General features: G+C 36.3%; 1 protein-coding gene across 2 annotated transcripts in view; it reads right to left on the bottom strand.

Annotated features, from left to right (window-relative positions):
• Positions 1-14,379, bottom strand: part of LOC106867517 (epidermal growth factor receptor) — a 176,887-nt gene that overhangs the window by 48,792 nt on the left and 113,716 nt on the right. The window contains exons 2-7 of one of the 2 annotated variants that reach the window (XM_014912405.2): positions 12,503-12,862; positions 9,473-9,607; positions 7,221-7,304; positions 6,174-6,295; positions 3,230-3,371; positions 489-590 (exon numbers count right to left, since the gene is read on the bottom strand). In XM_014912405.2, coding sequence (XP_014767891.1) covers positions 489-590; positions 3,230-3,371; positions 6,174-6,295; positions 7,221-7,304; positions 9,473-9,607; positions 12,503-12,862 — 945 coding nt within the window. Of the gene's footprint in view, positions 1-488; positions 604-3,229; positions 3,372-6,173; positions 6,296-7,220; positions 7,305-9,472; positions 9,608-12,502; positions 12,863-14,379 lie in introns of those variants that run through there. The other variant, XM_014912406.2, reaches the window with a different exon arrangement.

The following is a 14,379-nucleotide window of genomic DNA, read 5'->3' as shown; positions in this document are numbered from 1 at the left end:
TATATATATAAAAGGTGTGGACCAAAACCATTCAAAGGGATGTCAAACATCCAAGTCTGCCTGTACAGTCCAAGTAAAGAATATAATGATTACATTGACCCCAGTGTTTAACAGGTACTTGTTTTGTTGACCTGAAACAGGTGAAATGCAAAGTCAACTTCCAAAATTTGAGTTGGGACCATAGTGGCCTCATTATTATTATTATTATTATTATTATTATTAAGTTGGCAAGCTGGCAGAATCATTAACACTCTGGGCAAAATACTTAGCAGCATTTCATCAGTCTTCGGGTTCTGAGTTCAAGTTCCGTCCAGGTTGACTTTGCCTTCCATCATTTCGGGGTCAATAAAATAAGTACCAGCTGAAAACTGGGTTCGATGTAATCAACATATTCCTCTTCCAGAATTGCTGGCCTAGAACCAAAATTTGAAATCATTATTATTATCAACAACAACAACAACAATAAAATAATCCATAAGAACACTTACTTTTTGGGCAGGCTCCTTCACATTTCACACAGGTGTTGTTTATTACCTGTTTCTCCACAGGACATTTTCTTACACATGCAGCATTATCTTTCAACATATGCTCTGTAACAACAGACTAATAACACTGATAGAATACACTTAGAAAGCTAAAAGAAAATGGACAAAGAATATGAGAAATATTGCTGCTGGCCTTTCACATTTACCCTTTTGATAAAGATCTGCCTCAGACTGCCTTTCTATAATACAAAACTTACTGTTTTGAAGTGATCCAAATTAAAACCCCTCCATCAATCATTCATGTTAAAGTTACTGGTTCGAGAGACACGACAACTGGTGAAGCAAGATCAAGCATTTGAGATGACAGAAACATCTGGCCCATGTTCATGACATCTTACTCAAGAAAGTAGGTGATGTCATGTGGGAGTTTTGTCACCTACATTTGTGGGTGGCCCCAGGCAGCTCGAGTATCACAGTGGAAGGCGGCGAGCTGGCAGAAACGTTAGCATGCCAGGCGAAATGCTTAGCGGTATTTCGTCTGTCGCTACGTTCTGAGTTCAAATTCTGCCGAGGTCGACTTTGCCTTTCATCCTTTTGGGGTCGATTAAATAAGTACCAGTTACGCACTGGGGTCGATATAATCACCTTAATCCGTTAGTCTGTCCTTGCTTGTCCCCTCTGTGTGTAGCCCCTTGTGGGCAGTAACGAAATAGGAAGGGGGTTGAAACACCTACAGAATTGCTATACTGCTTGATGTGACACTGAATCCTGCATTCAAAGATAAGAGTACAGGAGCACCCTTAGGACACAAGAGTTCACTCTAGATGTTCCAAACACCAGCTAAATAACAAAATTATTTCACTAAAATCTTCATTATTTAAAAAATTGAAGTTAATGCAATGTATTTCAACAGAAACATGATAACAGAAGGGTTAAGATATTGTTTTCCAAACTCTCCAGAAGAAGCAGTATTTTGTTTTTCAGATGGTAAAACTTCATAAAATGTCACGTTTTATAGTTGTCTCATAGTAAAGGACAGGATTTGATTTACATATTCATTTTTCCTTTATCATGTAGAATTGAAAAGATTTGTGTAAACCTGATGAAAGTGAAGTTGGCCGGAAACTACATCGATGTCAAATGTTAAACTAGAAGTTAAACGTCAGATTGGTTTAAACCTTTGGCATTCAGATTACTTTGTCAAATGTAACATTTATTCACATTTCTTTAAAAATTAATCATGCATTGTCTTGTAACTTTGATATTTTGATTATATGATTGTTTATTTCTAGAATGATATTGTAGACTAAGTGTGAAAGGTCAGACCATGCTGGTTTGAACATAAAGGAGGTAGAAAATTTCGACCAGATATGGATGGTTTAAATATCAGATTGGTTGAATGGAATTAAGTTTCAGTTGGTTGTGATGGGAGGGGAGGGTGTAACAAACAGTCACATCTGAAGATTCTTATCATACATAAAAGAATCATAGTTTCTAGATATTTCAAATTACAATGACAAATACAATGACAAATACAATGTCAGGACTTCACATTTGATATGATTCAGAGTTTCATAAATTGGATTTCATGATGTAAGATGTCATTTGAGATAAAATTTAATAAAAATTTATTGAAATAAAAATTCTATTCACCATTTTCAAAATAATAAATTATTGTGTTATGTGTGTGTGCGTGTGCATATGTGCGTGCATGCATGCGTGTGTGTGTGTATCTGTTTTCCATTTTGGTGTTGGGTGGACAATCTGACAGGATCCAATGAATTACGGGACTGCATTGAGCTCCATTATCAGCTTTGATATGATTTCTATGGTTGGATGACCATCCTGATGTCAACCACTTTACAGTGTGTACTGGATGCCTTTTTATTTTTATTTTATGGCACTTGTGGAGTGAGCAAGTAACTTGTAAGGTTAGACAACAAAAGCAAAAAGCCCCCAACATTCTTCAATATCACAGCAGGAAAGGTCTTCAAAATAACAGTGTGTTATCAAAATAAGATAAGATAAGCTTTTAATGACATGCATCTGTCCTTTGAATGACCAAGATAATTTAAGATAAGGAGTGGCACTTCAAACAGTTAGATAATCTACAAGAAGATACTAGTATCTTAATCATGAGAATATAACCTGTATATACAACTTGGAATGTAACCAATGTGAGTAACTATAAAATTGCCATTTTTGAATGTGGAAACTGGTCTATGCCAATAATCAGAGAAGGGCAAACTCTTACCCTTCATCTTGACTATTATACATGAATATTGATATGTTAAGCCTCTGTGTAGTCTTGAGCAAGATATTAAAATGCATCTTGTAGAGAAGCTGTAGTTCAAGAGTTTAAGAGTTTAAGGGAGTCAAATAACAGAAGATGGTTTTGTGGCTAAAGCATGTAGGTCAGGGAGGAAGGTTGACCTTTAGACATATGTCACACAGGCCCACCGGTGTGTGGACATGTACTGATGCTACATGAAGGTCTGCCAAGGGTTAATTAAGACAAGCTTGGGAGAGCAAGAGACTAGTAAGAATAATGGCAAAAAGTAATGGGAAACCACTACTGTAACTTTCTCTTCCCCTCAAATATCATGAAATTTGGCATGGAGGTCCATGATTGCTGATACCAGTGAACCAGGTGTGTCACATGAAGAGAGAAGAAAGAAACTGCAGTGATTTTGCATCCATCCGTCAATTAGTAGAAATGTTTATTTTAAAAGTGTTTAACTCACTTGGACAATCTTTCACACACAGAGAGCCATAGGAATATTTGTAATTTGGATTCCGTTCCTGCTGGAAAGTTTTTTCATTATAGATATACATTTGAGGACAGAATGGAACACATGCACCATCATTTTTGAATTTTCTACAAGCCTATAAGGAACAAAAGAAAGCATTTCCATAAAACACAACAATTCCAGTTAAAGTTTGTGAAAAATATGAAAATAAAAAGACAGAAGATATGATGATATATCAAATATTTGTCTATTGATTCCTTTTTATGTCTGTTTTTTTTTTTATGCTAACATGGGCCAGATGAATATATTATTGAAACATTGGTTTACAGCGAGATACCTTTCCTGTCACTAACACTTAATTGTTTTGCAAGTAAAGGATCTCTTATTTTGACGCATCTCCAAAGATGCAAATCCACCGAATAACTGTGCTGACAGGGAAAAGATGACAACAGTGTCACCACTGTGTGGCTTAGTAATTTGCAGAGAAGTACAAATGTTAACAAACGTTGAGAAGATGTGGATGAAAACCACCCCCTCACTTGAAGAATGGATGAAGATTGGTGACAGGAAGAGCAATTCCACTTCAAATTTAATCCCCATCCAAGCAATGCTAACATGGAAAAACAGGTATAAAATGAACAAAACATTATAACCACTAGGTACCTGGCCTAGTGGTTAGGCTGTTGCACTCACGATCACAAGATCATAGGTTTGATTCCCTGACTGGGCAGTGCATCATATTCTTGAGCAAAACACTTCATTTCATGTTGCTCCAGTCCCTCTTTTGATTGGAGGTGGGGGGGGGACATTGTTGGCCTGCTTGTCTAGTCAGCAGGGTGGCATCATTTGAAGGCTAAAACAATGCAAAACGCATTGCGACCAGTGATGTGTAACAACATCTGATAGCCTGGTCAGTCACGTGATATATTGTTATAAGTGTAAAAAGAAAAAAAAAAAGGTAAAAATCCCCTTTGATCATGAATGACCATAGGATTGCACTAGAAGTTCCTCTCTGAGATACAATTCCAGGCAAGGTTGTTTATGGAAAACCAGCAGTCACCCATGCATACCAGTCTTCCCTCTTCACACCACTAGTGTTATGCAAGAGAAACGCAAAAGCTGATACAGCTTGGCACCAATGACATTGCAACACATTTCTACAGCTAAGTGAACTGGAGCGACTTGAAATAAAATAACTTCCTCAAGAACACAACACACAACCTGTTCTGGAAATTGAAGTTGCAACCCCTCGATTGTAAGCCTGATGTTCTAACCACTAAGTCATGTACCTTCACTGTATTATCATAATATATATGATAATACCCTAAGGCCTCATTTATATAATCATTATATTATTATATTATCATAAATGGAACCACAAAAGAAACGTCGCACATACTAAATAGAAACTGGTTTATTAACAGACTGCCATAGCATTGATTGAAGAGTGCTAATTAATGATAAAACATCATTTCCTGTAACATGCTTGATGTCACATGATGATGGAGTATCCTGGATCCAAAGATATGAACTCAATATCTTGTGTGACCACTGTTAGCGTTGATTACCGCCAGGCATCTTCTGTACATTGAATGCACCAAACGACTGATGAAGCAACCCACACTGTTAAAAGTTGCAGTGAGTTGTGCCACAGTCGTTGGCCTTGGACAGATGTCATTTAGCCTTCTTTGGATTTCATCCCACAGGTGCTCGATGGGGTTCAAGTCTGGACTTAGGGCAGGCCATGACAGTGTCTGGATGTTGTGCTGTTGGAGGAACTCTGTTCTCAACCTGGCAGTATACGCATGGGTGTTGACATGTTGGAACACATGATTCTGATGATGGGCAAAATATGACACAATGTGAGGCCTCAACACTTGGTTGATGTAATGAGCAGCAGCTACTCTACTGCCCTGGCCTTGGCTGATGTTTTGGAAGACCACCAGTCCAAGTTTCTGGTTGAGTGCAATCCTGCCCCATACCATGATGCTTTGTCCTCCTCATCACACAGCCATCAGCATGACGTTCACCCCTTCTTCTCCAAACACTAGGTCTGCCATCTGTCACAGAAATGTAATGTCAACTTTAGTCAGGGAAGACTACAATCCTTCACTGCTAATATCAAACAATCCTTCACTGCTGATATCACCAGTTCTGACGTTTTTGAGCCCACCGCAGATGTACCTGTTGATGATGATCTGCGAGGATGGGGTCCCTTGCCAGACGTTGACAAGACAGATTGGAAGATCTCAGCCAGTGGCAAACTGTCTCTGCACAAATGGATCTGTGGTGAGTCCCTATAGTCTGTATAACTGATTCCGTTGCCCATCAGAATTGGTCCTATAAGTGTTGTTGGTGCAGGTGGTGATCTCACATGCCATTGTAACCCTCGGTCGGCCACTGCGTGGACAATTATTTATGCTGTTTGTGACTTTGTTATCATTCCCTCAGCCACTTAGTTGTCTGTATATTGCAATTCAAATCATTAGCACTGACTCATGGACATTGACCAGCATGGAGACATCCGATGGCTTGCTCCCTCTGATTTCATATCAGTCTCGGTATGCTTGTTGTGTTCAGGAAATGATTGATAGGCTGGTAAATTTGGTGCCTTTTATACCCAATGAGTCAATGTTTTGCATGTGGATCATGCTTTTCATAAAGATGCATTCACAAGCATTACCATGTTCACAAAAAGTGAGTGAGTTTGAACCCTATATGAAATCCTTGTGTTTTCAAAAGGGAGTGGTGACAACTTCCTGATGTCAAATTACCTAGAAAAATAATAAGATCTATATAATGTCAATATCGTGTGTGAAACAAATAATCTTTTACAGTGTGACGTTTCTTTTGTACTTTAGTATAATTATAAATAGATATACAATGGAAGAATGTAAGTAGATATAATACCAATGATTACAAACAAAATGCTACGTACAAGACAATCTGTTTTCTTGGGCCCAGTACATCCAGCTGCACATTCAGTATGGCAACATTGATTCGGTAGGTAACCAAAACAACGATTGTCACAGGAAGCACTGCACGCAGGACCAAAACTCACTAAAAGCACAAACAAAACAGACAAATAGACAAATATAAACAATTATTTTTTTGTTGACATTAAACAAAATCTGATCTTAATAAAGATTCAAAACAATTGAGAAATGTTTTAATTTTGAAATTTAACCCTTTAGTATTTAAACCGACCATATCTGGCCAAAATATTCTACCTGCTTCATGGTCAAACTAGCCAGATGTGGCCTCTCACACCAATCTTACAATATTATTCTAAAAATTAACAGTTACCTCATCAAAATCTCAAAGCAACAAGAGTGTAGTGGGTACATTTTTCATGACACTAGCACTAGTAATTGTCACCTCATAACATGCAAAGCTTAGACTGTAAAATAGCCCCTATAACAGAGGGAGGATAGAAGAGAGAGTGAGTGATGATTCTAGACAGAGAGATGAGGAATAGTAAGAGGGGACTATGAGGGAGGAATGAGGTAGAGAGAAGGGATTAATAATGGAATTCAGAAAATAGGATGAGAGATTTGAAAAGGTGATAGGGCAAGTTGTGTAAGGCAGGAATGTATCTAGGAATGTGTAAAATTAAAATAATCAATTGGTAGATAATATAAGGAGACTAATGAAAACTTATAGCAGAAAAATAAGTCCCTTGGTCATGACTGTCTTGGGTCTTTAGACTCGCAGGGTCAGTTACCCGGTTTCCATGACATATGAATGACTAAGGTCACAACATATTCTCTGAACAGGAAACCAATCTATTGCAGAGTTACCCCTTTATGGCTAAGTGGCTTAAATCAATGTGAAATGAAGTGTTTTACTCTAAAACACAACACACAACCCAGTCTAAGAAATGAAGCCACAATCTTGCAATTGTGAATGCAACATCCTAACTATTAAGTCACGCACCTTCAGTTACAACACAAAGGGAAGTTAAAATAAGTTCAAAGCAACTCACATTTTTGGCACATGTCTGGTCCAGAACCCCAACAATTTCTTCTTTTTGTGATATTTTGATAACAGCTGGAGTGGCATGGCTCACCTGTAAATATATACAACAAACCAATTAAATGAAATAAAATACCTCTTGCATGAAACAAGTGAGATAAGTTACAAGTCTCAGTGGTTTTGTATGAAGGGGTACTAAAAAGTTCCTGGCTCTACAGGTATTGTAAAAGGCTTGGTTGGAGACCCAACCTTCTGAGTTCTTTTACAGGGCTTATAAAAACTGAAGGACCACTGCAATAAGTGAGTGAACCTGAAAGGGGAACATGTTGAATAAAATCATAATTAACTGATCCTCCTGTATTTTCTTTTACCAAAAGCCAGGAACTTTTCATCACCCCCATATATATCCATTCACTATTTATGGGATGGTTTCTGAGATAGAATTCTTAGGCACCTCCTCTATAGCAACCTGTCAGAAGCAATCAACATTACGGTCTACATTTAGATTTCCAAGTGTGACTGACTGGAACTATGGATATTATCCAATCATCTCATTCTTGGTTTGCCCCTATGTCTCTTGCCAGTTGGTTTGGCTTGAAAAATCCATCTTGTGATTCTGTCCTGCAACATTCATTCAAACCATGTATCTGAAGCACTGGACCTGTGACCTCTCAATGCAGTGAAGTAACAATTCAAGTTGGAGGGATCTCATTACTCCAAAGATCCTTTGAAGAAACCTCAATTCAGCTGCTTTTAGTTGTTAGCCAACATTCATGATCTCAGTGATTAGTCATTATCAAATCATGTCGTTTTACTGTTCTGTTAGTTGACCAAGAATGTTTGTGTCTAATAGAATGTCATGTGTGAGATACATGAGGGCATTGCACAATGTCATATGCTTTTCAGTTAGAAAAAGAAAAAAAAAACATTTGATTTTTACTTTTAAACAATAAAGTTTAAAATTTCTTGTAAATCATTAAGTGGAGAAACTCTTAGTGGTGATAATTAACAAATTGAGTTCAATGAAGGCTTGTATTGAAATTAAAGCCATAATATTATAGTACAGAGTTATATTTACCATTTTAATATACACATAAAATATTCTCTGATATTTAAAATACACAAATACATAAGTTTTTCTTAGACCTCCTCTGCTTTCTTCTACATTTATTTCCATCATCCTTCTCCAGCACATAACCCAGCCACTTCATCCCATTTCTCCCCTATACGGCACAAAGACCATAACAGGTAGACTTCAACAGAGTCTCAAGAGTAGAATGATCTAGTTGAGATATTTACAGAAACTGAATGTTTAATCCTTTACTCATGTGATATTTTTCTCAAGGCAAGAAGCAATAGTTAACTTATGTCCTTCAAATCAAATTAAAAATAAATATTTTACTCCAATATCAAGATTAAATGTTTCATGAAATGAGCTAATAATTTTGCTCAAATAATGCACAGATAGGCACAGGTGTGGCTGTGCGGTAAGAAGCATGCTTCCCGACCACATGGTTTCGAATCCTCTCACACTGCATGGCACTTTGGGCAAGTGTCTTCTACTATAGCTTTGGGCCAACCAAGGCCTTGTGAGTGGATTTGGTAGGCAGAAACTGAAAGAAGCAGCGGCGAGCTGGCAGAAACGTTAGCATGCTGGGCGAAATGCTTAGCGATATTTCGTCTGCTGTTACGTTCTGAGTCCAAATTCTGCTGAGGTCAACTTTGCCTTTCATCCTTCCGGGGTCGATAAATTAAGTACCAGTTACACACTGGGGTCGATGTCATCGACTTAATACCTTTGTCTGTTCTTGTTTGTCTCCTCTATGTTTAGACAATAAGAAACTGAAAGAAGCCCATTGTGTGTGTGTGTGTGTATGTATACACACATGCACACACACATGTAGGTATGTGTGAATATATCTCTGTGTGGGTCTTTGTCCCCCCCCCACCAACTGCTTGACAACTGGTGTTGGTGTGTTTACGTCCCTGTAACTTAGCAGTTTGGCAAAAGAGACCAATAGAATAAGGACTAGGCTTTAAAAAACAAGTCAAAAATTAAATAATTACACAACTTTGAGGAATCATCCAATTCCTTCCTCATTGTATAAAAAACATCAAATGTAAAAATATTTTTCTTTTGATATTTTTTATTTAAAATATCCTTTGTATCCTATTAATGACATTGTGTGTGCAAAGTATCATTTCATATAAAGTACGAACAGGTGAAATGCATCATAAAAATTTTTTTTAAAAATTACTTACATTGTCTCCTCACGCCTTCAGAATGGACGAATATGACTGGCGGATTTGATGTTGGATTAATATCTGTCCAATTGACAGTCACTTCATAACACAGTAGGAGATTGTCTACAAAAGCAACTTTTCCACTGAGGATTTCTGAATTATAAAACAGAAATGGAGAAAGGTTAAAGTTAAAAAAGATTGGATAAATAAAAAAAAACATCATGGTATATAAGCACAAAAATTATTTGACCCAAAATAATATACTTTTCCATCTATTTAAAAAAATTTTTTTTTTTTTTTTTTGCAGGTGGTGGTTGGTCAAATGTATGGTTTCTAGTTTTCAAAGTATAATAGCAAATAATATATTTTTCTTCATTTAGAATTCAATTGCTGATGAAATGAGGATATTTATTATATCAAGTTATAATAAGTCCATTTAGAAAACATTGGTACAATAGTTATTTAAATAAATCCTTTTAATTTATATATATATATATATATATATATATATATATATATATATATATATATACTGCGGGTGATAAATTGAATATTAATTCAATTAACATCAATTTAAAACCAGTGGCCTAGCATATAAAAATTCTGAAAATTCAGAAAAATTGTATTACATGTGTATAAGAAGGGATGACCACTTAGTGGACACCAGAACTTATGTTCTGGTGTTTGTTGAATTTAAGAGGGAGGGAGTGCTGCAGTATCTTTGGAGTTGAGAAATATTCTGTTGGAAAGTGTGTAACCTGATCGAAGTTGGAAATGGTGTCAACTGATCTGTAATAACATTCTTGAGAAGGTAGCTGACTGAATAAGTCATAGTTAAGAGTGTTGACAGCTGCATTTCTAGGTGTAAGAACAGCCCTATTGCAAAACCAATTTGGTTTTATGTATTTCGTTGTAAGATGTGGATAAATGGCAGAACATAAGTCATCAGGGCTGGAGACAATGTGGCCAATGGTGGTAGTGTCAATGTATACATTGTTGTCGGATGTAATTTGTCCATTGCCAATTTTAAGGAGCGTTTTCGAAAACTGGGTTGTAGGCTGACCTGTCTGTAGGGGTGATCTCATGTTGATGGTGAGTTGTTTTGATTGAACATGCGACCAAAAGAGGGATTTTTTAAGGCAGGCTTTAAGTTCATCAACGGGTGTTCCTTTGGATATAATAAGCAAAGTTTGTTAAAAATCTCTGCAAGAAGTAGAGTTGCACCTCCAAAGATGTTGTTGTTTGATCTAAGGTATCTCATTGTGGTATCAAGTGCTTGTAGCGAAAATTTATGGAACATATTTGCTTCATCCCAAACAACGAATTTGCACTTTTTCAAAATTGTTGCTTCATCCAAGGAATGCATTATGTGACATGTTGGGTTTTCTTGAAGGTAGAGTGTGCTGTTCGTCTGCTGTTGAGAAGAGTCAAAGCTATTCCTGATGAGGCAAAAGCAATAGCAAGGTCACCATTATGCTGCAACTTCGCAAGAAGATTCAGGAGGAATGTTTTTCCAGTTTACTAAGAAGATGCTTCTGCCAGTGTGTGTGTAGATGTTTCCATGGAAGAAATTGTATACATCAGCTTGATCAGAATTCAGAAGGGGCTCGTTGTCAGCAATGTACAGCTTGAGTTTGTGGATGTTTGTCTGAGAATGAGGTGATTGGGACAAGCATTTTCATTTCTGTCTGGAGTGTTGAGAGAATAAGCATCCAATCCTTGACCTCCAATTTCCATAACCAAATCTTCCAAGAGAAGACTTAGTTATAGCAAGTGTAGTGAGAGTGTCAACACTTTTACCTATTATGAAAAGATGTTTTCATCCTCTCCGGTAGGGATGGCATTACTCATTATGTTCCTTGAAGCAGGGGTCGCCAAACTTTTTTGACCATCGACTCCCTTTAGCCACTTCTCCTTCCACATTGACCTCCTTTAGCCACTTCTCCTTCTGCATCGACCTACCTTCTCATTTACAATATCTTAATACTCTACCCAACCATACCATATCTTAAATGCATATCGGGTACTGATGCTGGCAATTAACATTTTAGCTAAAATATGCATATATGACAATTTAAGAAATTCTATTGAAGATGACACACTTTTTACATTTAAAACATGTACAAGCATACAGTATTAAACTTTTAATTTTTATGAAATTGTTTTCATGGTTAGAAAATGTGAAAAATGCATTATATTGCTGGAATATTTTTTAGTGAAACTGACAACATCAGTGTGAGGCATAAGCATGGTAATCTTGAATCAAGGCATTGATATCAGGTCAAATGCTGGTAAGTTTCAGTCTCAAATCACTTCGTTCCTCCAGGTTCAGGTGATTCCTCTCTTTGCTGAGGATTGCGTTTACATGGCTGAAGCCAGCTTCCACCATGTAAGAGCTGGGAAATGCCAGAAGAAATGGCTGCACTGCCACTTTAAAGTGTGAGTACCTTTCACTAGTTTTCTTATTGTACCAAAAGCATGACAAGAATTTAAAGGTTAAAATATATTTTATCTCTTTTAGAGTTCACAGTCACTAGTTATTGTTGAGGCCACCTACGTATAAAGTCTTTAAACTGTGAGGTTTGACAATGGTTGATATGAGTGATGAAGAGTAAAGAGTAAAGAGTATACATGTAGCTCCTGGCAAAATGGGTTTAAAATCCAATTTCAGATCATGTGACTTTCTACTTCATTTACGTTGTAAATCCTATTAGGAAAGATATGGATGACATCAGGATCAGCACTATGCACTAGGCAAACTGAGCAATCGGGTGGTACTGCAAATAACTTACACAATGAAGGCTGGTGACTGGAAGAGCATTCAACCAAAGAAAATATGCCTCAATGATGACCTACCTGTCTGACTGATTCATGCAAGCATGGAAAAGTAGATGTTAAAATGATGATGATGATGATGATGGTGATGATGATGATGATGATGATGATGATGGTGATGAGGATTTATTTGATAAAAATTGAAAATAACAACATGTTACTTAAACTAAAAACTAACTTGTTATACTGGAAGCAAAATAAATTAAGGCTTACCTCCAAGAGATTTGAAACGTAATTCTTTAAGGCCAATTTTTTTATACGTCTCGTCATAATTATTAGCTACGTATAAACTGTAATGTTGGTCATCCACTTCAAGAAGCTCTCGTCCACGTATAATTTGAAGATTAGTTAGGGGTATGTAATCTGCATAAACGTGAACAATAAGAACATAACCAGTAATTTCTTTGATGGTCTCTAGAAACGAGAAGTCGTATTTAATTGATAAATCAATCAGGAAGACAATTTCCAGGTTGCCTTCAATATATGTACAGTTCGTGTATTTTCTCCGCAGTGTTTCATAACGGGTCTGGGGTGTACCAGAATGTGAGAACTTTTGTCTTGTACCACGGCAAACTACAACAACAACAACAACAACAATAATAATAATAATAATAACAATAATAATACAAATAATAATAATAACAATAATACAAATAATAATAATAATAATAATAATAATAATAATAATAATAGTAATAGTAATAATAATAATAATAGTAATAGTAATAATAATAATAATAATAGCAACAGAAAAAAGATGGTATAAACACACGCCAGAAAAGGTCACAGAAAACGAGAAAGCAACCATACTCTGGGATATGCCAATACACACAGATAGAGAAATTAAGGCAAATAGACCAGATATAGTTGTCAAAGATCATGAAGAAAAAAAATGCTTTCTAATTGATGTATCAATACCAGCAGATGACAACGTTTCTCTAAAAGAAATGGAAAAACTTTCAAAATACAAAGACCTGGAAATAGAGATAACTCGAATGTGGAATCTAAAAACAGAAACAATTCCTATCATAGTAGGTGCCTTAGGTATAATAAAAAAAATATTCAGACAAATACATAACAAAAACACCAGGACTTACAAATATATATAACATACAGAAAATTGCACTACTGGGTACTGCACACATTCTACGCAAAACACTTTCAATACAGTAAACATAAGAGCACCACAGCAAACCACAGCACATACCCAAGGCGCACAGAGCTGCGCTCGGTAGTGAAGTGAAAGCACGTTATAAAAATAAAACTACTGAATAATAATAATAATAATAATAATAATAATAATAATTATAATAACAATGACAATAATATGAATAATAATATTAACAGCAACTACATCAACAACAATAAACTGACATTCAAAAGCAAGTTATGAAAATGTCACACAGGAAATCTCCTGGACCAGATGGGAGCCAAGGATTTTGGTTGAAAAGATTTACAAGTGTTCATTCAAGACTAGAGGAGTACCTAAATTATTATATAGTACAAGAAGAAGTTCCAAGCTGGATAATAATGGATAAAATGAAGAGAGAGTTTAGTTGGAACTTACAGACTGATTTGTGTGCTTAAATTTTCTATGGAAGATGTAGAAAAGCAAAAGTGTTTGAATGATTATTTGCTGCAGAAATGTTTGAATGATTATTTGCCTCAGAATGGAACCAAGGATCATCTTGTTATTGACAAAGCAATCAAGAATGACTGAAAAAAGCAACTAAAGAATTTATGCATGGCTTGAATAGACTTTAAGAAAGCCTCTGACATGGTCCCATGTTTGTGGGTATTGAAACGTCTGAGAATGTTTGGAATAGCAGAACCTGCTCCTTGCGTGGACCTCAAGTATATTATGGGTTTTACATTTAGTGCATTGTATGTTTCCCAGATTAGCTTTAGGGCTCATGCTATGCTCAGTCAGGTACAGTTAATTGCATACATAACCTGAATATCTTCCTGCTTGTACTTCAGTACCTGCATATGCATTCCTTTACTTTTTGTTGTGTATACATTTTATTTTTCAACCCAACCTGTTGCCTTACCATTTAAGTGCCTGATTCACTCAAAATCTGATGTATTAT

The sequence above is a fragment of the Octopus bimaculoides genome, chromosome 10 (assembly GCF_001194135.2).
Source record: "Octopus bimaculoides isolate UCB-OBI-ISO-001 chromosome 10, ASM119413v2, whole genome shotgun sequence".
In the NCBI taxonomy this organism is placed as follows: domain Eukaryota; kingdom Metazoa; phylum Mollusca; class Cephalopoda; order Octopoda; family Octopodidae; genus Octopus; species Octopus bimaculoides.
Note: the sequence above shows the minus strand (reverse complement) of the source record. Positions and strands in the feature narration are given on the sequence as shown.